Source organism: Nestor notabilis, unplaced genomic scaffold (assembly GCF_000696875.1).
Source record: "Nestor notabilis isolate BGI_N333 unplaced genomic scaffold, ASM69687v1 scaffold36359, whole genome shotgun sequence".
NCBI classification, from domain to species: Eukaryota; Metazoa; Chordata; class Aves; order Psittaciformes; family Psittacidae; genus Nestor; species Nestor notabilis.
Window position 1 is genome coordinate 2,649 of NW_009945703.1, and position 27,293 is coordinate 29,941.

At 41.2% G+C, this 27,293-nt stretch overlaps 2 protein-coding genes across 2 annotated transcripts; one reads left to right on the forward strand and one right to left on the reverse strand.

Moving 5' to 3' along the window:
- The first annotated feature begins 263 nt into the window (after positions 1 to 263).
- Positions 264 to 24,757, forward strand: LOC104401254 (fibroblast growth factor 2-like). The gene is made up of 6 exons (XM_010022973.1): positions 264 to 281; positions 8,198 to 8,317; positions 9,018 to 9,072; positions 10,062 to 10,157; positions 18,254 to 18,357; positions 24,572 to 24,757. The coding sequence occupies exons 1-6, from the start codon at positions 264 to 266 to the stop codon at positions 24,755 to 24,757; spliced, it is 579 nt and encodes a 192-aa protein (XP_010021275.1).
- A 509-nt stretch (positions 24,758 to 25,266) lies between these two features.
- NUDT6 (nudix (nucleoside diphosphate linked moiety X)-type motif 6) lies at positions 25,267 to 25,655 on the reverse strand (the record flags this gene model as incomplete). Its single annotated transcript, XM_010022974.1, has 1 exon — positions 25,267 to 25,655. A coding segment is annotated over one exon (389 nt), but the record flags the coding sequence as incomplete, so codon positions are not given.
- Between the last annotated feature and the right edge of the window lie 1,638 nt (positions 25,656 to 27,293).

The following is a 27,293-nucleotide window of genomic DNA, read 5'->3' on the forward strand; positions in this document are numbered from 1 at the left end:
CTGTGCCTGAGCTGCTCCCTTATCCCCTGCTGTCATGCTCTCCTTTTCCCATTATCAGATAGCTCTTGGTTTGTTGTTTGTTTGGTTTTGTTTTCTTTTTTTTTTTTTTTTTTTCCCTTCCTTTTTTCCTGGAAGAACTCTTATTTCTGAGAAGTAGAAAAATCAGTGCTTGAAGCGTCAGCAAGGCATGTTGCTACGGCATTACATGGTTCACATCCTTAGTATCTTTGTTGTAAATACGTCATTCGATACGAATCTGCGCGATGCTGAACCCTGACCTGGTGAGTGCTGCTCTGTGGAAGTCCCTGTGAAATCTTGTGGTATGCCTGGCAGGTCACGTTGGCATGGCAGATGGCAATAAATCTGGGACTACGTGAGAAGACTTTAAAAAAGAAATTAACAAAGAAAATACACACCTCAGCTCATGGTGTTCTTAATTAAGTAAAAAGTTTTGTAAGATGGTTTTGAGAAAAGAAATATAATGGTTGCAGGGAATTTGGTTTAGAAGTCTTATTAAAGGACAGTTAGAGATTCTTGTGGTAGCTGCTATCCTTATGAATTAATTATATAAAGTAGCATTTGATTAGCACATCCTCATTGTTACTTTTCAGAAAGTTCTTATTTCAGAAGGCAAATGACTACCTCCTTATGTTTTCGACCAAAGTCTAATACTGGAAACAGATCTCCATGATCCATGTCCTTTCGTACTTCCCTTCCTTCTGCCTCTAGTACTGAGGGACGGCTTGTTCGAACTTTACGGTCTGTTTTATGTCATGGCACCGAGAGTTTTGACTGGTTTACACTCACCTCATTCACCTTGGTTTATTCGTAATTGTGTCGTTAGTGAAATTGGGAATGGAAGTTGGCATCCTGTGTGCTGGAGGGTTGGAATCGTATGATTCACACAGCTAAAAACCAGGACAATGCATTTTATGTGGTCAGTATTGCCACATCTGATGCGTGTTGTGCAGTGACTTCAGTGAAGTGCCCCTTTGGACACACCCTGGGGACTGCTGTTATTTTTTTCCCTTGTAGAGGTATGTTTCAGACAAACAAGGAACAGAAGTCGCTTTCTTAGAATTTTGCTGTTTAAACCAGAACAAAAAAACCCATGTCTGTCTTTCTGGCGTCCTTGTTGTTGATCAACAACTTCGGATTTTTGCCCTGGAAAACATACAGAGAACAGAGTCTTTTTGGAAAGGTTTGTAGAAACTGTCCAGAGGTGTTTGCCGCAAGGAGGCTACAGTGCCAGTGAAGGGGAAAAGCAAGGAAAATGGAAAGGTAACATTTATACATACATTTTAGTGAATGTCTCATAGCACAGCTGGTTCCCTTCATAGTTTGCCTCACTGAGGAATGGTTGGCATTTATATATTTCCATAATTTCTCAAGCAGCTTTATTTCAGGGTGAGCATAAACCAAGGTGTCTGAGAAATCCCAAGCCTTTCTTGTCCACTCTTTAATGAGGTGACAAGGCTCTAGTTTGTCACTTGGAAAGGATTCAGCAGTGAGAGCTTTTGTCAACCCTGCAGATGTCTGAAATACCTTCCTGCTTAGTACCTGGCTACACTTCCACAAGTATCTGAAGAAAATGTAAAATAGATTAATACTGGTCCAGGAGAATTCCGTCCTAAGAAAGTCTCTTTCATAGGTAGTTGTTAATGTTGTGATTTTTACTTGTATCATACACAACATTTAAATGGTTATGCTGTAAATGTTTTGAAAAGGCAGTACTGAAGTATGTGCAGACTTTTAGAGCATGCAGCTTAGTCAAGAAGGTAGAAATTTGATCACTGTTCATGCGAATGGAAGAGAACTTTCTGTGATCCTGAGAAAGACAACTTTGAGCAAATGTTAGGAAGAGTTTTATTATGAAGGTTCAGTACCTGGTGCCTAGTTTTTTTTATAGGTGCTTAACTTACTTAGGAATTGGAAGATTTCTCCTATTTTGGTGTCCCACAGATTTGCCTGAAAACACACTATTTTTGCATTACTTTTGATCTATTGCACAGACCTTAACTGGTTTGCCAAATACTATTTCTCTACAACATGGTCAACACAGAAATTCCTCCTGGCTCTCAGATGTAGCTGGTTTAGGGAATGAGGTAGCAGAGAGCCCCTGTGTTAAAAAAAGAGAAAGAAAAAAAAAAGTTGAGGATATGCTTCTTTTGCATCTTCTGCTTATATTATCACAGAAATACCATCATGCTGTTTTGTCTGTGGTCCTGCAGGGTAAATTAATGAAATGAGGAACAGACCACCTGTGTTGGCTGGACATGCTGAGCGCTGCTGCTCAGGGGAGGATGCTCTCTCATCTGTCATTGTGTCTGCTAATCCTCTTACCCTGATTTTAGTGAGTCTTACCCACCCCAGAGGTGTGTGACTGAGTAGTGGGTACACTCTGAACATGGAGCAGGGCAAATACAAAATGTCTCTGTTGGGCAGTGAACTGTCCTGTCTCTCCCAGCAGTTTTCTGCCTGGTTTGGAAATGGCTTTTGGGAGAGTGTGGAAGGTTCCCAGGGCAGCACCATCCACAGGTACACTAGAGGGCAGGATTTAGCCCTTAAACCGTTTTACAGGCTTTGGAAACCAGGAACACTTGTAGATACTTACGTATTCTTGCTTACAGAAAAAAGCCCTCGCACAGCCATAGCTGAATGAGTAAGGCAAATATGCATAACATACAGTAGTTTGACAGCATACAGTGAAATTATGGAGAAAGTCTCTCAAATTCAGATTCTTTGTGCCCCCTTTACGTGGGCAGATTAAAATGTTTGGTAAAAACTGCAGCGATGCATGTAAGACATTTAGTGAAGTCAGAACAAAGGTTCTGAGTTGTCATCTTGGTAAAATGGAGCGGCATGTTCCTGAATTGTTCATTGAAAGAATGAGATCAGGTGGCTGCTAGTGGGTTTTACTTGGCTAAGAAATGGTTGACATTTATACAGCTGGTTCTAAGAAAAGGTTTATCCTGTGGCAGAAATATATTTGAAAGCATTTTATAGAAGGTGAACTATGTTAGTAATGTTTTTTTAAGATAACAGTTTCTTTTGGCATGCTAGATGAAGAGATTAAATTGCAGTTAGTTGAAAACCATGGGTTTGGGTTTTTCTCTTTTCCTTTTGTTTGTTTGCTTTTGAAGTGTGTTGGGTGTATATTACTAGAGAGTCTTGAAAGTTGATCAGATTGATCTGCTGTAATAAAAGCAGGTTTGGATTCTTTATTCTCTAATAAAAGCAAGAGAGGTGCCAAGTGCACAGGCAGTTAAATGGGCAAGAAGAGATGTAGCACCTGTTTCAGAAGTAGAATTAACAAACCCCAGAAAAATGCACTCTTCTTGTGTTCAGTTTCCACAGAATGCATACATCCGTTGTATTTGCTAAAAGAAAAGGGACCTGTTCCACTGCAGGTTTTTTGGGCAGAATTCTGTTTAACTGCCTTTTCATCAATGTCTCAACCTGAATTTTAAATTATATTATTTCCAGTGACATTTTGTTTCTGTAAGCTTTACCCAACTCCCCCAGATTACATACATGGCAAGTAGTTTTGAAAAAGAATTATTCAGTGGTTTCATATCCTGGAAGTTGCTAACAGTGAAGTGAAACATGTAGTAAGAGTTTCTTTGAGAGTTTTTCTCTAAGATTAATATTCTTCACCTTTTTTCTTCCTTTTATTTCCCAGGAAAACATTTTCTCATGTTTCTTCATTGTTCAAGCACTTTGAGCTAAATCCATGAATCCATCCATAAATTCTGATGTGAACAAGAGAAGACTGTATTTGAAAGAGATGACTGAAATTTGTGGTTTGATTATTAAGGCTTTTAGCAGTTTTGGGAGAATTGCCCTGGGATCTGTTGATTCAAAATACTTGAGGGGTGATTGATTATACTAAGTTGGTTAATAATCCAAGAAGCAGTGGAGCTCTTTGACTGTCAGTGCAATTATTTAGTAAAAACAAAACGGTCTGTATAACCTTAACGCAGTCCAGTTTTGAAGCAAAGCTTATCCTGGGAATGCTGAAGTTACTGTTACTGAAGAAAGCCCACATTTGCATGAAATCTCTGAACTGAGACTCTATACCAGTGCTATTTGAAATGTTTATGGCATGATTTTGGAAGCCTGAAAGGTATTAATGAGATTTCATTTCAATTCTGCTGGAGAAATAACAGTCTTTATTTTTATTAGTTTCTGTTTAAGACTGAGCATTTCAAAACAAAGCAACTCCCTCATCATTTGTCATTTTCAGCAGGGAGTTTTGTGACAATATATTGGTAAATTGAGTTCCTGTCTGCTGCTTCTGCTGCCTCCTGACTTCTCAATAAAAATATTTAAAGGGTGACTCTCTGGGGTACTGGTGGCATTTCAGGATTATTATCTTATGCAGTTTTTTGTTTGTTCAGGGTAGGGCCAGATTTTGACTGCAGCCTGATACGGTCGTCCGAGAGTATAAATGAGATGATGTCTACAAAGTTGGGTGGAGGTTGTCTTGCAGAAACTGTCATGGTGCACTTCTGGTAGAGTGATCCTTTATGAACCTATCACTCATGGTTGACTTTTAGAGCTTGAAACCACATGGCTTGAGTGATTCAAAGGAGAAAGGCAATAAGGGTACTAGGGAAGGGCGAAGCAGGAACTAGACTCCATAGCCATTTGCAGTGCTAATTTGGTGAAGTTACGTTCTTGTGCTGCGGAGTTTGTTAGCTTGTCTCTTACCTTCTGGCGAGACTTCAGCAGATCTCGGAAAACAGCAATTCTTAGCATTCCAGCTGGAATGTGCAAGTCACAAAATCCGGATACTCATGGCTATGAAATACTGCCTGGTGATGTGTTTTGTAAAATCAAGGATAGAAAGCAGCTGGGATACAGCTTGGAAATACTTGCAGTCTGTTTCTTGTCTCTTTCTGCTCTCAGGCTGACCCACAGTACCTGATGTCCATCTGCAAACTTAATCTGCTTTATCTGTTTTCTTAGACATTGTGTTGCCATTCTGTGGTGGTGTAGCTCTGGGGTTATTTTTGCCAATAAAGGCTGTCCTTAGCGTACATCAGCTACCAGCAGCTCAACTGTTGCTGCCTGTCTTGTGGTACCACATCCTGAACCACCTCGTCTGTTAAAACGCAGGACAAGATACAGAGTCTTCCTTGATGGATGACTTGAAAAGGGTGAACAGAGAGGAGTCCATGTGGTTGTTACCAGTGTTACATTTCAGGTTAGAATGGTCATTTCGGGATCATATGACAATTAGTGTTAATACAGTCCCAACACTCTGGGAAGACCAATAATGAGACTGAGATTTCTGGATCTAGAGGACCAAACTTGTAGAGTAGTTTGTGCAATACTTCTTGAGGTCCTGTTGATACCTGTGGCAACATAGATGGATACAAAAATAAGAGCATTTTTAGTGTGGAAAAGCAGCCAGTGAGGGCCATATAAAGGATGCACGGGGAGAGACCATCATCTCTGTGTAGAAGTGACCTGGGTATGCCGCTGCACAGGCTTGTTGGGCTGAGCAGTGTCTGGAAATAGCACATGGATTCAGTTCATCGGGTTTCTCCAAGTGTAATGGAGCAAGTGGGAAGAACAGCTAAATGTGTGCCTGGCTGTGCCTCTGATTATGTAAATATGAAGAATTCACTTTGTGGTTTTACAGATGTTTACAAAGTCACTGTGGATGTTTTGCTGATGGCAATGTGGTTCACTTGGGAAAATAGAGGAAAAGACTTACTGTGCTTGTGTCCTTAGAAATGCAGGAATTCCTCCGAGCTGAAGAGGTCTACAGAACTGCCCTATCTTGTCAGTTTTAATTTATTTCAGTCCCAACCTTCTGCTTGCTTTAACTGCTTGTAGAAGTGATGTCTTCCAGAACGTTTAGCCTGTCTGTGCTTGAGCTGGTACCTGTGAGTGTAAAATGTTACTCTTTTCTATTAAAGAGCAGAGCAAGGTGTCTCAAAATAAGACTGAATTTCAGTGATCAAGCTCTAGTAGCATGGATCCATATTGTCTATGTGATACTATATTAGGACAAAATGCTGTTAGGAGTGAGAGACGTCTGGCCTGCCTGATGATTTGGTGTGGCATAAGGAGAGGCTGAGATTGCTGTTGCTTGTAGCTGTGGCTTACTTTGGGAGCATGTTCTTGCAGTGAAGTCTGGAGCAGTGTGGAGATTTAAACCAGCATAGTTAATACTAGTAATGTTGTGGCTGAAACAGCAGAGAGCCAGGTAGGTTCTTCCAAGCTTCAGATTGTAAGGTCTCGTCTTTTGTTCTCAAAAAAGTGCTCATGTCCCTTCTTAGTATGGTTTGAAGACATCCAGAATAAGCAGGGGGATTTTATTCAGAGAGCTGGAAGCTGGGGAAGTGACTACAGTCTGATCCATCTCTTTGTGGTCCTGCAGACCGAAGTTCTTGGCTCCTCATTACAGGCTGGGTCCTACAGCGTATTCTGTCTGCCTCCGCAGAGTGATCACAGGTGGCTGTAAAAGTGAAGTGTTACCCAAATATTTGAAGGAAAGTCTAAAAATGCATGGTGCATTTTATTTTTCGATGTTAGGGGAATTTAGTTTCTTATAAAGAACTCTTAATGCTCAGGTGAGGCTGCATTCAGAAGCAAATTAGAGCCTTTTAGTGAAGACTGATTCACTACTATTCTGGGTCAGCAGTGATTGACAGCTGCTGGGTCAGCAGTGATTGACAGCTGCTGTCCTTCACTGCAGCTCGTGCTGTTCCCCTGTGGATGCATTATTTAAATGTCAGCATAGGGTGGTTACTCAGCTTGAGGGAAGGTGATAAAATAGATGGGGGATGAAGTAAGTCTCTGGGCTGCATGTTGTCTTTGCGTTGCTCTTGCAGTAAACAAGGTGGACAGGCACCAGTGAAGTACTGTGCGTGCATGTGTATGGACTTTGAATTTTTATTTTTTTTACTTTTTGCAAAAATATTCATTAAAGATTCAGTGATTAATTAAATTTCACTGGTATTGGAGATGGAGGCAATATAAAACCAGCACAGTTGCTATCTCTGAACCCTCTGGCCAGATTAAGAGCAATCAGCTTCAAAGGACAACTTAATTCATAGGAACTCCTCCTGATCAGCTTGTTGTTTCTTCCTGCTCCTGTCTACTATGCCATCTCTCTGGCACTCTGGGTGCCTGACACAGTTGCTCTTTCACCACTGTGCTTCAGGCTGTTGAAATCCAATTTGCTCATTCTTCTTGGCATTTCTAAAATCCAGCTTTTCCTTTCCAGTGGTGACACTGAGGCTTATTAAGCCTATGGGCTGGCACTTTCTCACCACTGTTCTGGCAGCCTTTTCCTTTCATCTCACCAGTTCTGCTACTGCTCCAGCATCAGTTACAGCCCTAAAATACTACATACTACTGAACAGTTGTTGTGAAGAAGGAGCACTAAAAATACCTTTTATAAATTAAAATACATTTTACCTTCTCTGTCTTAGAAAGTGATGCTTTTGGGCTCATCTCAGGTTGTCCCTGTTTTTATATATGTTTATTTTTCTGCAAGTGAAAAACTGGTTGTAGTTACAAAGAGATTAGTGAATGCATGGTAAACATGAAAAGCTTAAATTCTGCAGGGTCTGTATGCATCTTCTGATATTAGTCAGTGATGTTACTGTGTTGGCTAAATAGTTGCATCAGCTTTGTTTTAGAGGTGAACAACTGGAAGTGTTTATTCTGCAATTTACTCTAGGGAATACTAAATGGAGTGAAAGCAGTTGAAAGACACATGATGGATTACTTACCCTTGTTAAGAAAAGCCTTTTGGGAAAAGTCCTAAAAAGCATGTGTGAACATGTGCTCATTGTTTTGATAAGGAAACCCTCAAATTTTGTTTTAAATCGAGAATTGAGGATAAAGGTATTGGTAACTTGGAGATTAGGCCTTTTTACCTGTATCCAGTAATGAATGAAGTTCTTTGATAAAGTTAGTAATTTTTTCTGCTTGTTTTTGCCCTCTTGCCTTTAAATGATTCAGTCAGCTCATCTGCAGTGACAAGGAGACTGCAAACAGTGTGGCAGCTAGGAATTGAGAAGAACTTTATATGATGGCGTACTTGCAGTTTCTGGCGTTTGAAGTCATTGCGTAATGCCAAGCAATCACTGTTTACTTACTCGGCAGCACAAAATAACCCAAGTTGTGTTTTGTAAGCAGAATATGGAAACTCTAATGTTTTTAACTTTTAAAGGACCTGATGAAGTTTGATCAACGAGTTTATGCAAACTGTGTGAAATGGAGAAATGTAATTGTGTTTTACACCGAGGCAAATGGACAAGGAGCACTAAGCCAGACTGTTGCCAGAAATGTTGTATGTCACCTTATTCTGAAATTGATCTTCTGCAGGATGACTTTACTGTCCTTTATATGACATTTCTACGCAGTATTTGAGGATGCTGTCTTCAGTGTTTCCTGGGGAGGTTTCCCAGTGTGATGGGTATGTGTTAGGTGGTGCTGGAGATTTGTAGGAATTAAGGTCAAGATATAAATGAGAATAGATGGAGAACCTAAATAGGGAAATAATTTTTATTGCATGTGGTATTTGTACTACTTAAAACAATGAAACCTCTTAAAATCTGTGAATGTCCAAGTTAATGTTGTAGACTAGGTGAGCGGGTTGATATTTAAACAGTTACATAAGTTATTATTCTGTTTAAAGCCTTGGATTTACTTTTAAGTGTAACCGGAACTTTCTAAAGTGTTCCTGTTTCAGAAGTATGTATTTTTGTTGTAGATGTTTACATTTTAAAGACCTTAAGTCTGTCTGTGAGTGGTTTTATGCCTCTGGCTGGCAAAAAGGAAAAAGATACACTTACAATGTTGTCATGCAAAAGCAAAGAACTGTGCCTTTGTACAGGAGTGTGACTCATTATTTCTCAGTGTGACACTTCATTTGCTTGATTGTTTTTGTTGCTATTCTGTGGCTTTTGTTTATTGAAAGACCACCTCTCCTGCTGAGGTTTGCTTGCAGGTTTTCATATCTATTTCTCCTTTCTCCCCACGTGTTCCAGGTTTTAGGAGTGCGTACTTCAACTCTGGCAATGGCACAGTTGCCTTACGATGAGCGTATGAAAGAGAGTTTTTTTTCTGTTTGCTGTCTCAAGACTGGGGTTGCCTCATATGGCAATGCAAAGCTTATCAGTTAGCAGAAGATGCTTAATATGTCTTTGAGAGAAGTGACACAGACTAGATGTGGGAGAGAACGAGCCAAAGATATTTCCAGTTCCTTGAGATAAGTTACAGTAGGCATCACCAGCTTATGGGCTGGGGTTTGGATCTGGCCCAGCAGGCAGCTTTGGCTCTGGAAATGCCAAAATGGGGGATTGATTTCTGTGTGTGTGTACATGCATGTGTATCTTTGATGAACCAGCCCTTGGGTTTGGGAGGGTTTATTGTGTTAGGTATGGAGCAAGCACACTCAACTGTGTCTTGCTTGGACACCTGGCTGGGAATAGACATTGCCCCCAAGCACGAAGGAATCGGCCAACTTCAGCCCTGGCGTATGTGGGAGAGGGAATTTGGTCGTAGGGTGTTGCATTTAGCAAAGCATTGTTGATTCTTATTTCCCTCCCCTTTTTTTGTGAACTTCCTTGCATTTCTGATACTTTTTCACTCCAGAGGCGATCCACCTCTGTATCAGTGGGACTGCAAATAGTTGCTGTTTTGTTCTTTTCTGAGGGCATGGAGGTGAAGGAGGACAAGTGATAGGGAGCCGGGGCAACAGCTTCACCACACTGTCATTTGGGGGCCCCATGGAAGGATTTTCCTTACAGGGCCTCTGCAAATATGTTGGAAATGGGCCCTGAGCCTTTGGCTGGGGTTTAGCTTTTCCACAGCAGAGACTGCAGTAACACTAGTCATTGATCCAGAGACGTGCAGCCCGGGATTTTTCAGGGGGTACATAAACTCTCCCTTCTTATAAACTGAGCTAGAGGTGTTTTGCTAATGATCTTGTTAGTTCAAATACAGTGTCTCTATGTTACTGAAAATGGGTTGAAATGCCATCAGATTCCTCTGCTCTTTTCAGGGTCTATGAGATGTTCTGTTCGTTGCAGGGTCTGAGTATGTGTTTGCTGTTGAGAAGTTCAGAAATGCAAAAAAATCTCTTGCAGCCTTGGCTGATCAGTGTTTTGGAGCCCAGAATCCTCTTGGTAAAATGTTGTATTTCATGTCATATTCCTGCAGAATGTCAATAGTGAAGTTAGAGCTGTGAAAAGAGCTTCTCTCTCTTGCTGTTTGAAGCAGCTTATTTAAGTGAAAGGCAGAACAATGAAGAGCTGTGTGTGAAGATTAAAGGTGGTGTAGTGATGCTGTTACCTTGTCTTGAGGTATTTGGAGTGGTATTTGATGTCCTGCAGGGAAGAGTGTAGGTACTGAAGGGAGATATTCAGGTTGTGTGGTCCTGCCCAGGGAGCAGCATTTTGTTGTGGTGGGAAAACTCTGAAAAGCATGAAAGCAGCCTGTGCACACGTGTGTGCATGTTGTGCCTTACATGTGCGACAGCAGGAAACACGGGTTAACCCTTGTGAGCTTTGGTATAGCTTGCATGTGCATTTGGCAGTAGCAAAAACGTGGCAGCAGGATTTCCCATGGGAAGCTGTGGAGCCCCTTGAGCAGGAGGCTGGACTGAGTAGGGGCAGAATTCTGACCCGAATTTTGTGTAATTCTGACTGTGGCTGGTTACTCATGGTTTTAGTGCACTGAAGACTGTTCGTACAGATCTTTAATAGGTAGATTATAGTGGAAGTATAGCTTAGCCCTTCATCATACCTTTATTAACTGTGTAAGTGTATCCAAAGCTGTGATCTGAGAGTTGGCTTTTATTTTAGATTTTCTGTGATCTAGTGGTTAGATTTCCCATTTCCTTGTGAAGGAGTAGGGAAATGAGGATTTTAGGAATCTGTCTGGCTAATGCATCTCAAATTCCACCTACTTAAGGTGCAGGAATTTGCCTCATTCTCCTGCACCCTCATGTGCTGCACCCTTACCCTGCCCCATCTAAGTTCCTGTTTTCTCTCTCTGTCTCTTTTTTCCTCTTTTTTTTTTAATAATTAATGTGTTTCTGTCCCTTTCCCTCCCCACTACAACCTTTGCTTTCCCTCTTTCTCGGTGACAGTGTGGCATACTCCTGCTCCAGAACATCTTAGCCAAGGCAGCTGCTATGAGTAAAATAATGGCACACGGCTTCACGCACACTGATTGCCCCAGGCAAAGGGCTTGGGAAGCTGTGGCTGGCAGCAGTGCTCCTCTGCAGCTGCCAGCAGATGTCCGACTGGGAGTGTGCGAGAAAGGTAGTACTCAGCAGTGAGTAACTCCCAAGATGTGCAGTTCTTTTTTCCTAAAGTATTAAGTTGCTAGATTTTGCCAAGATCTTCTAAATAAACCAGTTTTGAAGGAGGTCTTTGGCCGAACCCTTATGATAGAGAGCAATGAAACCATTTGGGACCATTTAAGTAAGTGCAGTTTTATTTGGTCTGGGCCATTAAAAAGCTTTGTTGGGTTGGGAGAACTGTAAATGGACTTTAGAGTTTTCACTGTACATGGAATTTTTCAGTTCTAGTGCTCAGGGCAATAAAAGAACTTTTGGAAAATGTACACATTTTCAGTGTTCTCCACATTTGCTAACATCTTTTCTGTGTTGTGCTACTTGTCTATAAAGTTCTTTTCTCCACTGGTGTATGCAAAACTGTTGCAAATACTTTTTTGGAGCTCTTTTGAGAAAAGACAGGGAAGATCCAACTCTTAACAGAACTCTGAAACTTTGCCAACCACAGTGCTCTTAAATACCACTTGTCAACTTCCATATTCTTAGAAAAGTGTCTCTAAGTGGTGAAGTAAGTGTCCATTTGTAACTCCTTGTCAAATATGCTGGCTGGTTTAAGCTGCAACTTGTAGATCTGTCCTGACCATACACCCTGTGAAAGAGGGGTAGTCATGTATGTGTAATTGTAATTTTACATCCACAGTCCACTAGTGAGATGAATGCTTGAGGAAATCCATGCCTACAGAGCTCTGCTGGCTGCAGTGGAGGAATACATCAGTGTGGGCAGTGTTTTGTCTGCGTTTAACATGTCACAGGATGAGGACCTGATCTAAAAATACCCAACCAACCAAAAATCCAGACCCAGAACTGTTGAACCTGTTTGACGTATACATCAGGGAGTCGTGTTGAAGAGATGTGATCTTCTGTAAATTGTCTTACAACAGAAAGGAAAACTACTGTCATTCTGCCTAGTCATTTTAGTCAGTTTAGTCATTCTGCCTTTCAGATGCTGGTAAGACTCTGTCTGCCAGAGCATCACCTTTGGAAAGAATGCACCTGCAGATTCCCTGGTTTAATAGAAAAGAAGCTGGCAAAACCCCCCCGGTTCATTTTGTATGATCATTTGTTCGTGCATACAGAACAGCTGTATTTTCTGTGAGAGGCTGAGGGTGTAGGGAGGTGGGGAAGACTCTGCCAGGCATTTTGATGCATGTTGCAGTGTGGTTCAACATCCTTTAATGCCACGAATTGTACTGGTTTTGGTGGAAGTTCAGTTTAGGTTGTAGCTCGTATTGTTCTTCAGCTAAAACATCAGTGAATACATATTCTTAACGCAGCCTCTATGTAGTGTGAAGAACAAACATCCATCCCACCCCGTCCTTTTTTATACTACTGGAAGGCTCAGTAGGTTCACTCAAGCTACATCCAAAGTGAGGTGTTTTCCTATTTAATGATCGTCTCCATACATAAATGTAGCTGTTTGGATAATCTGCCATATAGAAATGCAGGTGTTATTATAAGCAAGACTACATATGACTGTAAAATAAAATCTGGAAATTCTGAGTGTTAGGTTACCCTTACAGCTTTAGGAGGCTGTGAAAAACCATTGACAAACCGTTGACGTTCTCCGTTTTGACTGTTGGTTGGGTTGAGATGCAGAGGTTGTCACGCATCCTGGTGGATCAGGTAGCTCTCTCAGCTTTGCTGCTGTAAGATGCAGAATTCCCATGTTCTGGAAATGGTATGTACCACCCTCAGCAGCTGGAGACAGGATTTGGACACATCTGCCTGTAGAAAGCATTTTGCAGTTCTAAAGGATGACAGACACCTTGTGATTTTTATTTATTCTTTTTTTTCCCATATGGGAATCCTTTTACAAAACTTGAGGAAAACCTCATACCAGAATGACTGAGGGGAAAAAAACCCAACAAAACCAAACAACCCATCTCTGGACTCCATAACTAAAAATCTCTGCTTCGTATGTTTGCATGTTTTTTCTGTGCTGAAAACTGAAGTTTTACGATCTTCCCTGTGGGGTAGTGGTGCTCCTGTTGTGTGGGTGAGCACTGGGAAGGACCATGGCACAGCTAGTGGAACTTTACTCCTGTGTTTATTATGGCATAGCGGAGTTGGAAAGCGTGGTTCTAAGGAGAAGGTTGTGGTGGGATCACCTGATGCCATGGGCAAAGTGGGCAAGGAGAGATTTGCTCATGGTGTATTGTCAGATACTATATGTCTTTTCCCTATAACGGGAACATTTATAGACATTTCTTGCTTTTGAGCCAGGTAACTTTGAAACAGTCACCTTCTGATTAAAAATTTGTTTAATGTCTTCTATCCTGCAGGCTATAAATACATATTGATTAATTTTAATTTTGGGTTGAGAATTTTGTCTTTATGTGTTTGTTCTCTTTCCTGTTATGATGCCACATCTGGTTTTCTGCCTTTAACTGTACAGCTTGTACAATGGCTGCTTCATCTTCTGGGAAAACCTTCACTGCAGTACTATGGGCCATATTGTTGTGCCCATGAAGTGCATTCTATTAACAGATTCATTTGTTAGGGTAGAAGGTTTGTCGTTGTGCTGAATACAGGACCAAGGACATGGCTCAAAGGAGAGTTTTATTTAAGATACTTCTGTAATTTTATCTTACAGTGTTAGAGGTTTGTGTCAGGGGAAGGTTTTAAATCCATCTCCTGAATTACAGTTCAGTGCCTTAACTTCATTCCATTCACGTTTTCTAAGCCTTTTTATATCTTTTCAAACATACAGCTTTATCCTTCGTCAGAGTTTCTACCCTGGCACGAAGGTAAATTTTTATGTCTTCTACTTCATTTCTTCTTACTCAGCAGAAAAAGGGAAGGTGATCATACCTTGGCTTATTATGAAGAGATACAAAAGAAAGTCTTAATAGTAGTAGTAAGTTTACCGAGTCCTTTTTAGTTGTCAGTGCATAAAGGTCATGTAGGTTATAATTGGGCTAGGGTGTTTTCTTGTTTCATGAATTTGTGAGGACTTAGCCTTAGTCTTCAAGGTGTTTGCTTGGTGTGCTGAGTTCTCTGCTGTCACAAAACTGGCAGGCATCGGCTGTAGCCTTACACTTGGTGTTCATCAGACGTTAAAGGGCATACTGTGAATGTGAACTTACTGCTGCACGGGAGGGGGGTCCTCCCAAAGGGCTGCCAGAATAACTGGGAAAATGGGAGTCTTTGGGTCTCAATTGGTTAGTTACCTGATTCACAACAGTCTGTGCTTAAAAACTTCTTAATTAGTTTACTTTCATGGATCTGGTTTTGAGGTTCAATTATGCTGAAAATAAGTACTATGAATAGATCTGAAATGCTGGCTTGTGTCTGAACTAAAGGCTCACCTAAAGGCTGCGAAAGACATGGATACGGTGTCGAGCGTTAGGTTTCTTTTGTGGCCGACTGTACCAAGCTGCAATGAGAAAAACCCTAAAATTGTTGCTTCTGGTGACGACTATGTGGTCAAAATATGTTTGATTAGTAAGGCTGTGTTGTACCTTGGCAGCTTTATCAACGTAACACTGTGGCAAATCGCGTTAAAAAAGCTGTAAAGTAATGCCAACACCAGAAAACCTTACACAGCTATTCGGGCTCTGCTTACTGAGTGGGAAAAGAAAATCAGTGAATTTGCTTTTGGGGCTTTCCGTGTGGCAGCAACCTTGAAACTGCAGGAAAACGTCTTCTCCCCTTTATTTTTAAAAAGTAACAATTTTCACACGTTTCTCCAAACTATACAAATATTTTTACAGGCTTTAAAAGCATTTACTTCTTACAGAAACTGACCTTCTGGCCCAGTATGATGCCATAGGAGTTAGTTGTGCTTTTTTTTTGTCAGGAGAAAGTCACGAAGCTTTCATAGGTCCATACTGCAGTAATTCATATTACTTTCCAGCTATTTCACACAGCTGTTCCTAGTTAAGTTTGCAGTGATTGCTGTATGCTTGGGCAAATCTTGAAAGCCTGTTTTCCCCCAGTCCTTGCCCGGAGCACTTCTCCACATTCGTGCTTCCCCAGAGGGTGAGAAGTTGCACTGGAGTTTTTTGAAGCTGTTCACAAGTCTGATTTTGGCTTAATAAATTGGGAGGGCTGTATTTTGGATACATGGTTCTGGGATGAAGTTAAACATTTCACCTAGCTTTTTATGACTACAGAGGTTTCTGTGTTCCTTGGAAGCCTGGAGTTATTAGTGAATTATGAAAGGTTTTCTTTTTTCTTTTCTTTCTTTTTTCCCTCCTTTGTGTAAAATGTCAACAGACACATAATTCTTAAGAAACCACTTTATCTTCTTTAAAGTTCAGCATTTCTGTTAGTATGGCTTCAGTTGTGTATACTAATTAGTGAATTTATGAGCAACTCTTACTGATGTCTGTATCTAGGGAAAAATTGGCTGAAATAATTCTAATGCTTAAAAAAGGGCTTGCAACAATTATCCTAAGGATTTAATGTTCCTCGTATTGTTGTTGGAGTTTCTTCAGTCTTGTCTTTAGGAGCAACAGAATTAAACTAAGAAAGCTTTCACTTGTATTGCAAAAATATGTTTTCCCCATAACAAAAAGACAAATAAGCAGCAAGCTCCTGAATCTCAAGAGATGCTCCCGTTCAATGATTTATGGTCACTTCCATGATTTATGGTCACTTCAAGCATTTATTCTAGTGGGTTAAAAGGATCATTAGACAGAAAAACCCTATATATTCCACAGAAGCAGGTGGATAGTGGAGCTTGTGTCTGAGTATTGCCCATCAGCCCTTCCCCACCAAGCTGTGATACAAGTCTTGCTGTTCAGAACCAGGTGTGTGTTTCTTGTGAACCCTTTAGAGAAAGAAATGGACAATCACCAGCTGATGCCAGTCAGTGGCCAAATCCTTGTGAGTAAACGCAGCACAGCTGTTGGTTCGTCTAGTTGGGCTTTTATAATGGTCAGATCTCTCTGTAAAGTGTGTTCAAATAGAAAATGTTTTGAGCTAATTCCCAAAATAATTTCTGGGATGCAAGCGCAAGGAAGGAGAAGTTCAGTCTGGTTGGTTTTTGGAAACATTGATAGTCTTGCACCAGATGAGTCATATCCTTCGTTTTGGACACCTGATGGCCACATAATCAGCACCAGGTTGCGACATCGTGCATGTTCCTTCCTTAGCTCCTGCAGTTCTTTGACAAAAGTCTTTTCATGTCTGTATATATCCTAAGAAGGTGAGAAGCTGTTTCTCAACTGCTCATTTTTTGATGCCTGTGTTGCAATGATCTTGCTTCCTGTTACAGATGTAGAGTTGCTCTTAAAAATCCCTGTTTAATAGAGCTCTGGATTGGAATGGCAGTGTTGCACAGAAAAGGAGTACTTGTGTGGGCTCGTTTCTCCTTGCTCTTTTTAAACTGAGAGCTTTGCAGATGCAGATTTCACTGGAAATAATGGCCACCTACAATAGAGGAAAACCAAAGGCTTTGGGGAATAAAATTTCTTGTGTTCTGCTATCACTGAAATGGTTGTGTTTGATATCAGATTGAATCGTACTGCCTGTGCAAGTGGGCTCAGTGGGATGGAGCTGCAGGGAATGGGCTTGTATTTTCTGTGGCAGGGAGGAGGAAGCTTCAGGCAGTCCAAAGAGCTTATGTGAGTTGATGTATTGGCCTTTTTCCTTTTTTAAAGTCGTATTTTAAATAATCAAAGATAGGTTTTCAGAGGGAGATGTTCTAAATACGGTTGGAATAGGACAGGATCTTTTGTGAGGTTTCGGACAACACATATTTTGGTTACTTCTCCTTCTCTGCTTCTCCAGAAAAATAGCAGTTCTAACACGGTATTGAGATTTATTTTGAGCCACAGATAGCTAAGTCATGCAGAGGGTAGAGGTATCTGGTGGATTTTTCTATGGCATTTGGTGTAGTCTTTGTATTGTAGTGTTCTCCACCCTGTGTAGCAAATGGTTGAAAAACCTGAACTTTGAGGTACGGTCTCATAGATATGCCTGTTCAGGTGAGACAGAAATGCAGCCTAGTGCAACTTCTGGCTCTACTGTTGTAACCGCTTAAAGGCTTCATTCCTTTGTGTTTTGAATGCAACGATGGGAGCAATTGGGGAAGAAAAAAGGTAAAAAGCAAATAGCTCTTCTGAATTTAGGTGAAGGCCAGTTTGGGCTTATATTTATAGCTTGAAACAAGCCAGAAGCAAAGGGAAAAGCATTTGTGTGTTAATCTGAACTACTGCATGTGATTTGTGGCTAGAAAAGTTGGTTTAGGCTTTGTGTTAATTCAGAGGCAGTAGCTGAAAGCTACATGATAGGACATTACAAATCTAAAAAAAAAAGGCTGTTCATTTTTTTTTGAAAGTAATTGATTCAAATAAACCCACTTCTCACGTTCCTGATGCTACTGTTTTCAGTGGTGTTTGTGTAACACCATTTTCTTGTGTCTTTGCTGTTCTCATCAACTTCTGCAGTTGTTTCTGTTGGTTTATTCTAACCCCTTGTTGGATGTATGATTGACACTTTGCTGTTGGACATTTAGTGAGTGATACGGTCCTGAATGGCCTTGGTCACAGTCCAGGCTTGCGCCTCACTGAAGATCTATCCCTCAGTGTGCACTCTGTGTCTGATGCTGTTCTATAAACATAAAGAAATACCTCTGCAAGAAAACTGCCATGAAAAATTTCCATTTCTGTGAGCAGTTGATGGTGCCACAAGTGGTCCTTGGAGGAATTTTACAGGTTTTTTGGTTGCTTTGATGTGGAATGAAGATAGAATAATATTGTTGCCAATTTGACAATAGCTACTTACCTTGTCATAAGCATTTTCTGTGATGAAAGATGTGATCAGATAATTTACTACCTTTGCAGCAAGCTGAAGCTCAGGCTTCCCCCGGCCGCAGGCTGGAAGCCATAGGCTTCACTGTCAAGTGCTGAAATACAACAATGGCTGAGAAATTTTACTTTTGTCTTTTTTTGTTTCTTTTTCGTTTGTTCGCAGTCAAACTGCAGCTTCAGGCAGAAGAACGAGGAGTGGTGTCAATCAAAGGTGTAAACGCGAATCGCTTTCTGGCTATGAAGGAGGATGGCAGATTGCTGGCCTTGGTAAGCAGCGGCGTTTTAATGTTCATCTCTCTCAGTGTGTCTTACCTGTACTGGGGGGTCCTCTCCTCCGGTGGGACTTACTCAGCTTCTCTGTGTGTGATTTATTTGCACAACTTTTGTCAATTAGTTGGTCTATGAACTATGAGAAGATGGGAATGTCTGGCCTCATCTAGCAGCTGCAAAAGTCTCCTGGAATGACCTCTCTGGGAGAGAAAAATCATAGCGATCATGTATAGATGGAAGTTACAAGAGCAAATAAAAATAAAGTGCCCCTTCCCCTCCCCCTGACGTATTTTTTCTTTTCACTTTCACATAAAGTGATTGTAAAGACCCTTTCACAGTAGAAGGTAAAGCCATTAAAAAACCCCAAAGTTTCTGATAGTAATCTGTGTGTATTGTTTTCCCGTTTTCTTCTTTGTAGATAATCAAGGGTTTTTTGGTCATGTATGCTTCCAAACTAGAAAACTGGAAAGAAAAAAATTTTGAAAAAGATAAAATAAATGATAAATGATGATAAAATATGATGTTAAAATGATAAATGCTAATGACGATAAAACTATATATATATATATATAAAAATAATGGAGATAAACTAGTCTTTAAAGAGACTAGTTTTAGTTTAAACTCTGTGCATTTTATTGGTATCAGCTTAATTTTTAACTGTTTTAACATCAATATTTTTAGCAGACTCTGAAAGTTAATACAGTTGCCTAGAGCTAGATTATAAATTTGGAAGTCCCAAGAGTTGCAGTTAGGTTCATTTTGCTGATGACACATCAGCACTGTAAATCTCTCATCCATATTTCTAACCTTTAGTGCAGACAAACTTCCAGAACTACTAGAGCTGCAGTTGGTAATAATCCCAATGCTTTGGTTTACCGAGCACAGCTCCGCTCAGCTCCTGTGCGAGTCCCCAGCAGTAACCAGTGCTCATCATAACGTGCATTCCTAACCCAGCTGAACTGCAGCCAATGCAAGACCCATGCAGAGGGTAGCAAGAATGACTTCCAGTTCCCCATGGTTCTGCTGAAGAGAACTCAGTCTGAGGGCAAACAAACCACTTGAGCAGTGTTACATGAGCAGGGGGATACTGGCTCCTGGAGGCCAGTTTTGTTGATGTCTGTGAGTACAGTTAAAGAACCTGTTTCAAGTTACAGCATTATTTACTTGGAGATTGCGTGACAGCTCAGTTGAAGAAAATGTGAGGAGTCGTCCACTGTGCTATTCTTGAATGAAGGATAATTGGGTATTTCCTGTGGTGCTGGTGTGGTGGCATTCAGCTTTCCGTTCAGATTGCCCTCCTTACCCTGAGCAACAGTGAATGGTCAAAACAGGGTGTTTAGCGCAGTTTGTAAAGTTATAAACACCTGGGGTGTTTATATTTGGGATTTCCAGCCTACTGTTGTGTGGTGGGTGCTGGTTGTAGAGCATGCTGCCCTTACACTACTTCCTACAGCTCCTCATTTTTGTTACTCATAGGTGAAAGCTCTCTAAAGATTCTGTTCTTCAGCCAGCCTAATGAATAATCCTGCAATTCTGTGATCATCTTCTGCAGCACAGGCAATGCTTTCTCCATGAGGATTTCTGTACCGTGACTCTCAACAGCGTGTGGCCAGTTGTGCCTCTGCTGTTCTCTGCCTATAAACACATTCATGAAACTGTTGCTAATTGCCAGCATTCCGTTTTCAGTTTGAGCAGGGTTGGGTTTCAACAGTATGTGAGAGCTCTGAAAGAGCATACGCTGGAAATCTTTGTGGTGAACTGGTGTCGTCAGTGCACATGAATTCGTATCTGCTGAAAACTTTGGTTATTTCTTTCAAAGCATTGTGCCACTTGGATTCCTTAGTACTATTCTGACCTTTTTACCATCTGTTTTTTCTTCTTTTTTATTACTTTTCGGTGTTGAGGATCAGTTTGTTTAGTGTCTTTCTTTTATAAATATATCAGCATCTTCAAAATTCCTTCTGCAAATTATTACTCAGTCCTGGTTTTCATCTAGTAATTTGTTGAGATGTGTCTTTATGGTTTGTTCTGAGCTGGGTTTTGCAAAATGATTTATTGCACAGCCAGCATATCACTGCTAGCACTGATGGTCTGCTGAAATGGTATGGCTTTTGATTTAGCAGTTTCATGCTTTCTGTTTACTGACAAACTCAGTTGTTTTAGGGGAGACGTTGTCTTCACCAGTTTGGTCACTGGAGGAAATGGCTGGTTAATGCAGCTAATCAAAACCTCCCCCCATGAAATGCTGGTTTAACTAGAAATACTTGGGCAAAAATGTATCTATTCCACCAGGTTTTTAATGGAAGAATTGAAACATTTCCTTCCGATGTGGCTCATTTTGACTTTCCAGTTTCACTTAATTGTAGTAACAAAATATTATATTATGGAATTAAATGTGTTTGTTTAATTTCATGAAGAAATTTCTCAAAGTTCCCCATGAAAGGAAGAATTGAACTTTGAAATTTCACAAGAAATAATTTCTCATTTAGGGTATGACATGTTCACTCTATCTGTCGTGCTTACATGGTTTTGCTATGTCCAGACATGAAGGGAAATTCTTCTCTTTTGATGTTATGGATTAAAATCGTGGTACAAGGATATTCATGAGAATAACCTTCGTTTCCTGGCCCTTTCATAATTAGAAAGGGCTAAACACCATCACCACCTCTCGCAGGTCAGACTCTACCTGCTGTGGTAGTTCCAGGTTAAGAGGCTGGTTTCAGTTTTGAGAGTAAACAAACTTGAGGAATTTTAATTTGTAATCTGAGTCCAAAATGCCAAAAGTAGTCAATTGGCACAATGTGATGCTAAGGCAGATGCAGTTTGTACTTCAGAATCAGGTGGTGGCTGGCATTTGGCTATGCAAATGATGGGGGGAAGAACCTTGTCGCAGGACCTTGATGCCTCTTTTGGTCAATTAATCTGCCCTGTGTGAATCACCTGAGGGTTTTGGCTGTCATTACAGTTTGGCTGCTGTAAGTGGTGGCACACAGCAGGTCCTAGTACAAGCATGGCTGCGACCACCATTGCCAACGTTAAGAACTCCCACACTAAGTGTCAAAGTGTATTTTAAAACCCACTGATATCCAGGGCTTTTCCAGGCCTGAGGCTCACAGTGCGGGGCCTGACATCCTGCTCCTGCTGGACAGCAGGCCAGCTTCTGAAAGGTTGCCTCAGGCAGATGCTAAAGAATACATAGTTCATGAAGCCTGAGCATTAGGTGACAATGCTATAATTTGTCACCTAAATCTTCACTTTTATGTCAAAACACTTACGTTGGCAACATGCTGTAGGAAAACATTGGTGTCATGTATGTGATGCACATGGCACCTTTCAAAATATCTTTATGATGATAAGGTAAATATATTTTTTCTTTTTTTTTTCTCATTTTCTTTTTTTCACCCTATTTTGATTGTTTTTGTAACACCCATAAATTGCCTGAAAAGCTGTTTGAGGGGTTTAATCTGTTTTACTCTTTAAACCACGGAGACATGAGGAAGGATGAATAAGTCTGATGCGTTTCTTTGAGTTGCCATAGGAGTGCATAGGAGAGGGATGTGCACGTTTGCCTTTTGTCTGTACGTGGTGTCTTCATAGTGGCTGCTGAAGCTCACCACAGGCGCACTGGAAGCCGTTTTGTTCCTGCTGGAGGTTGTAAAGACGCGGTTTCCCCCGGTGCGAGGTGTCTGGTCCCTGTGCCCAGCTCCACAGCCGTGCCTGGGCAGTGTGCGCAGAGGTGCTGCGGCGTTCGGAGGCCACGTTCTGCCCGGTACTTCCCCAGTGCCCTTGCCAGCTGTGTAGCACTTCCAGAAGTGTCACTGTGTCGGGTAGGAGGTGAAGGTGAGGTGGGAGCTGGCTGCGATGGCCTCTGCGCCAGAACTTCCAGCTTGGGCGATTGGACTGAGCCTGCATCAATGCCACTTAAAGTTTGGTTTTGTTATTAAACGCCCTCTTAAGGGTGCTGTCATTGGTTTCAGGCTTGGATCTGTGGCTTGAGGTGATTAATGTGTCTGTTTTTGTGTTGCTAGAATGAAAGGCGATAAAATATGATTTATCTTGAGAAAGATTAAAGTACAAATCAGATGAAAATTGTGAATTTGATTTCCACTATTCAAAGGGTTAAAATATTAGCGAGTTATAGAAATGAGGAATTGCTATGGATTTTCTCTTACAAGTTCTTTTCCTTAGAACCCAAATTCGGTATCTGGAGATGGTTGAAGTGGAGGGAAAACCCCTCCTATTTGAAGGTGGATCACTTAATTCCAGACTGCCTTTGAATGACTTAATTGCTTGTAGCCACAGAAACTTGGCATCTATGAGGAATTACTCTTGTACACTTTTGTGTGTACTGTATGAAGTCTTGTTGTTTCAAGCTCACCTGATATAGAGAATATTAACAGAAGATGGTAACAAAGAGTAGCCTGCTCATTTAGGAGAATTGCTCCACGTTCCCTGTCTCCTCTTCAGGATTTTTACAGGCTTACTTTTTCTCCTCCTCTGGTATTCCCAGAAATTTTCTGGATAAATGAGTGTGACTGAATTGATGGACTGACAGGAGGTATATATGAAAAGAAGGGGGATGTGTGTGTGTGTGTCCCTGGAAGTTCCTGTGGTGTTGAACTTCTGCCATCTTTGTACGTGAGACAGTAATTTCTCTTGCTTAAAGCACCAGTTCTGCAGGCAGGGTTACCTCTGTGACCGCTACGAGAGCAACGCCGTCCACGGACAGGGGTTCTGCTGTTGCAGATATGCTTTGGGGTAGGTGCAGTTAACACCAATAGCCTTTCTCTTCCTATAGGATGAGATCTTACTTGGCGTTGTTTGTATGTCATCTTATGTTTCCAGTACGGAGGAACTGTGTGGTTTCTTGGTGGTGGATTTGGGAAAGTGAGTAAACTTTCCTCTTTTCAGTTGGCTGTGAACAGCTACGAATAGTAACCATAGTTAAATCAGATGGGTTTAAGTCCCCCAGGCGGCAGCAATCCAGGAAAACCTGTGCGTAAAAGCCTTGCAACAGATAATACCTGTCTCAGGTTATCTCGCCAACAGGAACGGGATCATTTGAAAATGAAGACTCTTTACCTCCAGTATGGTCCCCCTGAGGGAGCAGTGGAAAGTACACTGCACTGCAGTTGTTAACTGCAGGCTTACGGGGGACTTTCGGGTGTTTCGTATGCAGTGAATGTCTTCTCTCTGATGGTGATCAAATGTGGCATGTAGAAAAGACGCACCTAGTCATGCCCTGTGGTGGTCTCCCAGCCCCCAGCCAGTCTCTGCTTTGGGGCCCTCTCAGCCAGGAAGGGTTTTTATCTGTTCAGTAAATTTCTGTTAATTTCTTTTCCATCAACTTGTCCCAAAGTGATTAAATCCATGTGATCTGGGGGAAACCATAACTTCCTCTGGTAGCTCCACAGCTCAGCTTTCACCCAGTGTGTGAAGAGCCACCCTCTTTTACCTGCAGGTGTGAAGGCACGTTAAGTCTGTATAGGTGGAATTGTGTTTTGAAAACTTACTTCCAGAAGTAGAGTAACTGCACAGATGTACTTCTAAACACCAGTAGAGTATGCTTGGTCTCTCTGTGGAATAAACCTGTGCCAGATCTGAGCTTTTCTTAAAAAGTTTTGAGGTTTGAAAAGCCTTGAACAGACACAGGCTCACCACTGTGTCCCAGTGCTGTAAATACAGGCTTGAATTAGCTTTTGGGAAGTTAAACTTCAAAATTAGAAAAGAACAGGTAAAAGCTGCAACTCTGCCACAGGATTTATCTAACTGATGGTAAGGTTGGTGTGAGAAAGGCAAGGGAAGGGCTGCCTTTTCTCTTACATCTCACTTGTCTTTTTGGTTAAATGATAATCTAGGATGAGATGGCAAAACTACCAAGCTTGGAAATAAGTAAATGCCAAGAGTCAGGGTTCTGCATTGAGTTGTCTAAATTTAAGATCAGAACAGACTTAGGTAATGAAACCAAACTAGAATATGCTTGGTCTGTGTCAAAGACAATGAACAAACCATAGTTAAAGGCTCTTCTTCTTGCAGGTGTGTTTAACGGTGTTTTCACAGTAACTGTATCTCGTTTCAAATACGAAACATTTAATGTGAATTTCTTAAAACCAAATGTACTGTTAATTCATGTCATTGGTAACTTAGTCCCATGAATCTGAAGAATTGCTTTGTGCAGAATATCAATAACCCTTTTCTTTATCCCTTTTAGAAATGTGCAACGGAAGAATGTTTCTTTTTTGAGCGTCTGGAATCTAATAACTATAACACTTATCGATCCCGGAAATACTCTGATTGGTACGTGGCACTGAAAAGAACTGGGCAGTACAAACCTGGACCAAAAACTGGACCTGGACAGAAAGCTATCCTTTTCCTTCCTATGTCAGCTAAAAGCTGATTTCCATGAGAGATTCTGAGCACACACACCACACTATGCTGAAGATGTCGAGTTTCCTGCTCCTCTCTGAAGTAGCAAAACCATAAGCAATTATTTCCTGATCTTCACTACTTGTGCAAATGCCAGATTAAACCACGAATGTTTCCTCCTGTCTTACATTGCTCTTTAAACCTACTGTGCCAGTGTGTGCGGAGGTAGAGTTACTTGGAAGATACATTTTTGGATCAGTAATACCGTTGGTTTGTGCTAGATATCTATGTAGAGCTGTTTTATTTGCCTTATGTTTGCTTTACAGGGTAAAAGAAAACAGATCTGATGCACACTTACAGCAATATTTACCTTTAAAAATAATTTATATTTCTATAACTTGTTAGAGAATAAACAATTAGTTTCTAATAATTACCTAGAAAGAAGTCCATGGATAATTTTAATATGATCTCTGTAATGCTACAATAATAATAATAATAATCCTAAATTATTACTGTAATGAAATGTGAAATGTATTGCTATCACATCATGCTTCTATAGGACTCGGGCAGCTCCCTGTGGTACAGTTTGTAGAAGAGGCCTGTGTAGACAGCAGGGAACTCTCTCATGGTGATATCGATCTTGTCAAACCCCTCCCTGTATCCATACAGTAGGAGTTTAGCTACATGGCTGGTGATGGGAGTAGCGAGTTTCGTCCGAGCAAGCTCACCAAGGTCCATCCACTCACACCTCAGGCACTCCTGCTGGCAGAAGCTAATGTTGAAGGAGGAGGGCTCCAGACGACAGATGATGTACATATCCGACTTCCCAAAGGCTCCAGGGTGTTCATGTTGCTGCCGAATGCTTAGGATGGACTTGAACTCTGACTTGATGCCAGTCTCCTCAAACACCTCTCGAACTGCTGTGTCTCCTAGGTGAAAAGAGCAAACCTTACAGTACATAAGAGAATAGGTCAACACTCTTAAAACCTCCTCAGTGTGGAAAATCTGTAACTCAGAGTGTTCTCTGTTACACTTTGTAAGCTGTTTGGAATGTCAGCCTATTTGTTTCAACACAAGGATAAGCTAATTTTTTGGTCCCTGAACAAAACTAATTGGTTTTCTTGTTTGTATTGTAGAAAACGATGAAAGTAAGAAACTTTGGTAATTCTGCACAGGGTGTGGTTTTGAAATGGACATTCTCGTGGTTGCTGGCTCCATTATCTGTTAACCCAGGGCAGCATCGCACCCTCCTTTCAGCCCTTTGAATCTTGGTCCCCTCTGTCTCCTTGCCTCTGTCCAGTTTCAGGGTCAGACCTGGTGCAGCTGAACACCTGTACCTACAGGAGACAAGTTGATCAAATCCACTCCATTGTGCTTTGCCACAAGGTGTAATAAAATGGGTAAAACTATGGCTTGAGGAAGGTGAAAGTTGGTGCTAGGTCTGTTTCAAGATACAGGTTAAGTGCGCAGTGACATTTCAGAAAGGCCGTAATACCAGTTCAGCACACAGCCAGTGCTTGCAGGAATCTGTGCTGCATGTGTACGTGTTGTGTGCATCAACCGAAGTGATGCAGGTGTCAGTTTTCTGCCTCATCAAAGGAGCCCTAGCTCCAGGGCCTTAGAAGGTGAGAAGAACTTAAATTGAGGAGCCCAAATGAGAAGTTTGCTATTCCACTTATTTTCCCAAAGTCTGCAATTTCATTGTGGTCAAGTCAAATCCTACTCGCCAGGGGTAGGTAAAATACTGGTAGGTAAAATACTAGCTTTTTCCAACTCTATGTAAACTCCTTGTTGTGTCTTGTTTGAGTGGTGAATGCATGTAGCTGTTTTGTGATGTTCCCTGCTTCCATTAGTTCATTTCAGTGTGAAATGAGTGCATTGGCTTACTTCAAACACAAAATAAGTTTTAAGAGAACTCATATTCGCCTTCCTACAGAAGCTCATGTTGTGACATGTCAGAGGTGAACAGAGCAGGCAGGCATTTTAGGGGTAGTTTCAAATAGTAGAAGTAAGTGGACATGCAATGGCTAGCAACGTAAAAACTGATTTATCCAGCAGAGGCCAGCTGACTGTATGTGAATGGCCCCGAATCTGCACGTCCTGCCTCAGCTCAACTTCCACCATGCGGTGGAAGGAGCTGCATAAAGTTTACACCAGGTGTGTAGAGGTCTTTGTGGGACTGCATTAATACGTGGTGTCTGCAGAACATTTATGTTTGTGACTTCCTTACAGTGTTCCTTAGTTAAAAGGCACCTGCGTATGGGGAAAGACACTCATTTACCATGACTGACCCTTGAAGAGGCTGCAACCCTCTGGTTTAAAAGAGTGGATTGCAAAGCAACCTGCCTGTGGTACGTGGTTTTATTACTAGGCAAGGGGCTGTATTACACAGAAGTGGTCAAAGAAGGTAAACAGCTGAGGTCCTGAGGAATGCTGAGGCAGGCTGTGGTTGAGAAAAATGAAATGATTAGAGATTTCACTTAAGCTTTGAGCTTTGCTTTTAGATACAGTGTTCTTTCTGTTTTCACTTTTATTTAAATGTGTGTATATATATATATATATACACA

Excerpts from the sequence above, each read along its gene's own strand:
- LOC104401254 (XM_010022973.1), top strand. Across the intron at positions 8,318-9,017 it reads AGACTGTTGCCAGAAATGTT|GTTTTAGGAGTGCGTACTTC; the intron begins GTATGTCACCTT and ends CACGTGTTCCAG. Across the intron at positions 10,158-18,253 it reads TGGAGCCCAGAATCCTCTTG|TCAAACTGCAGCTTCAGGCA; the intron begins GTAAAATGTTGT and ends GTTTGTTCGCAG.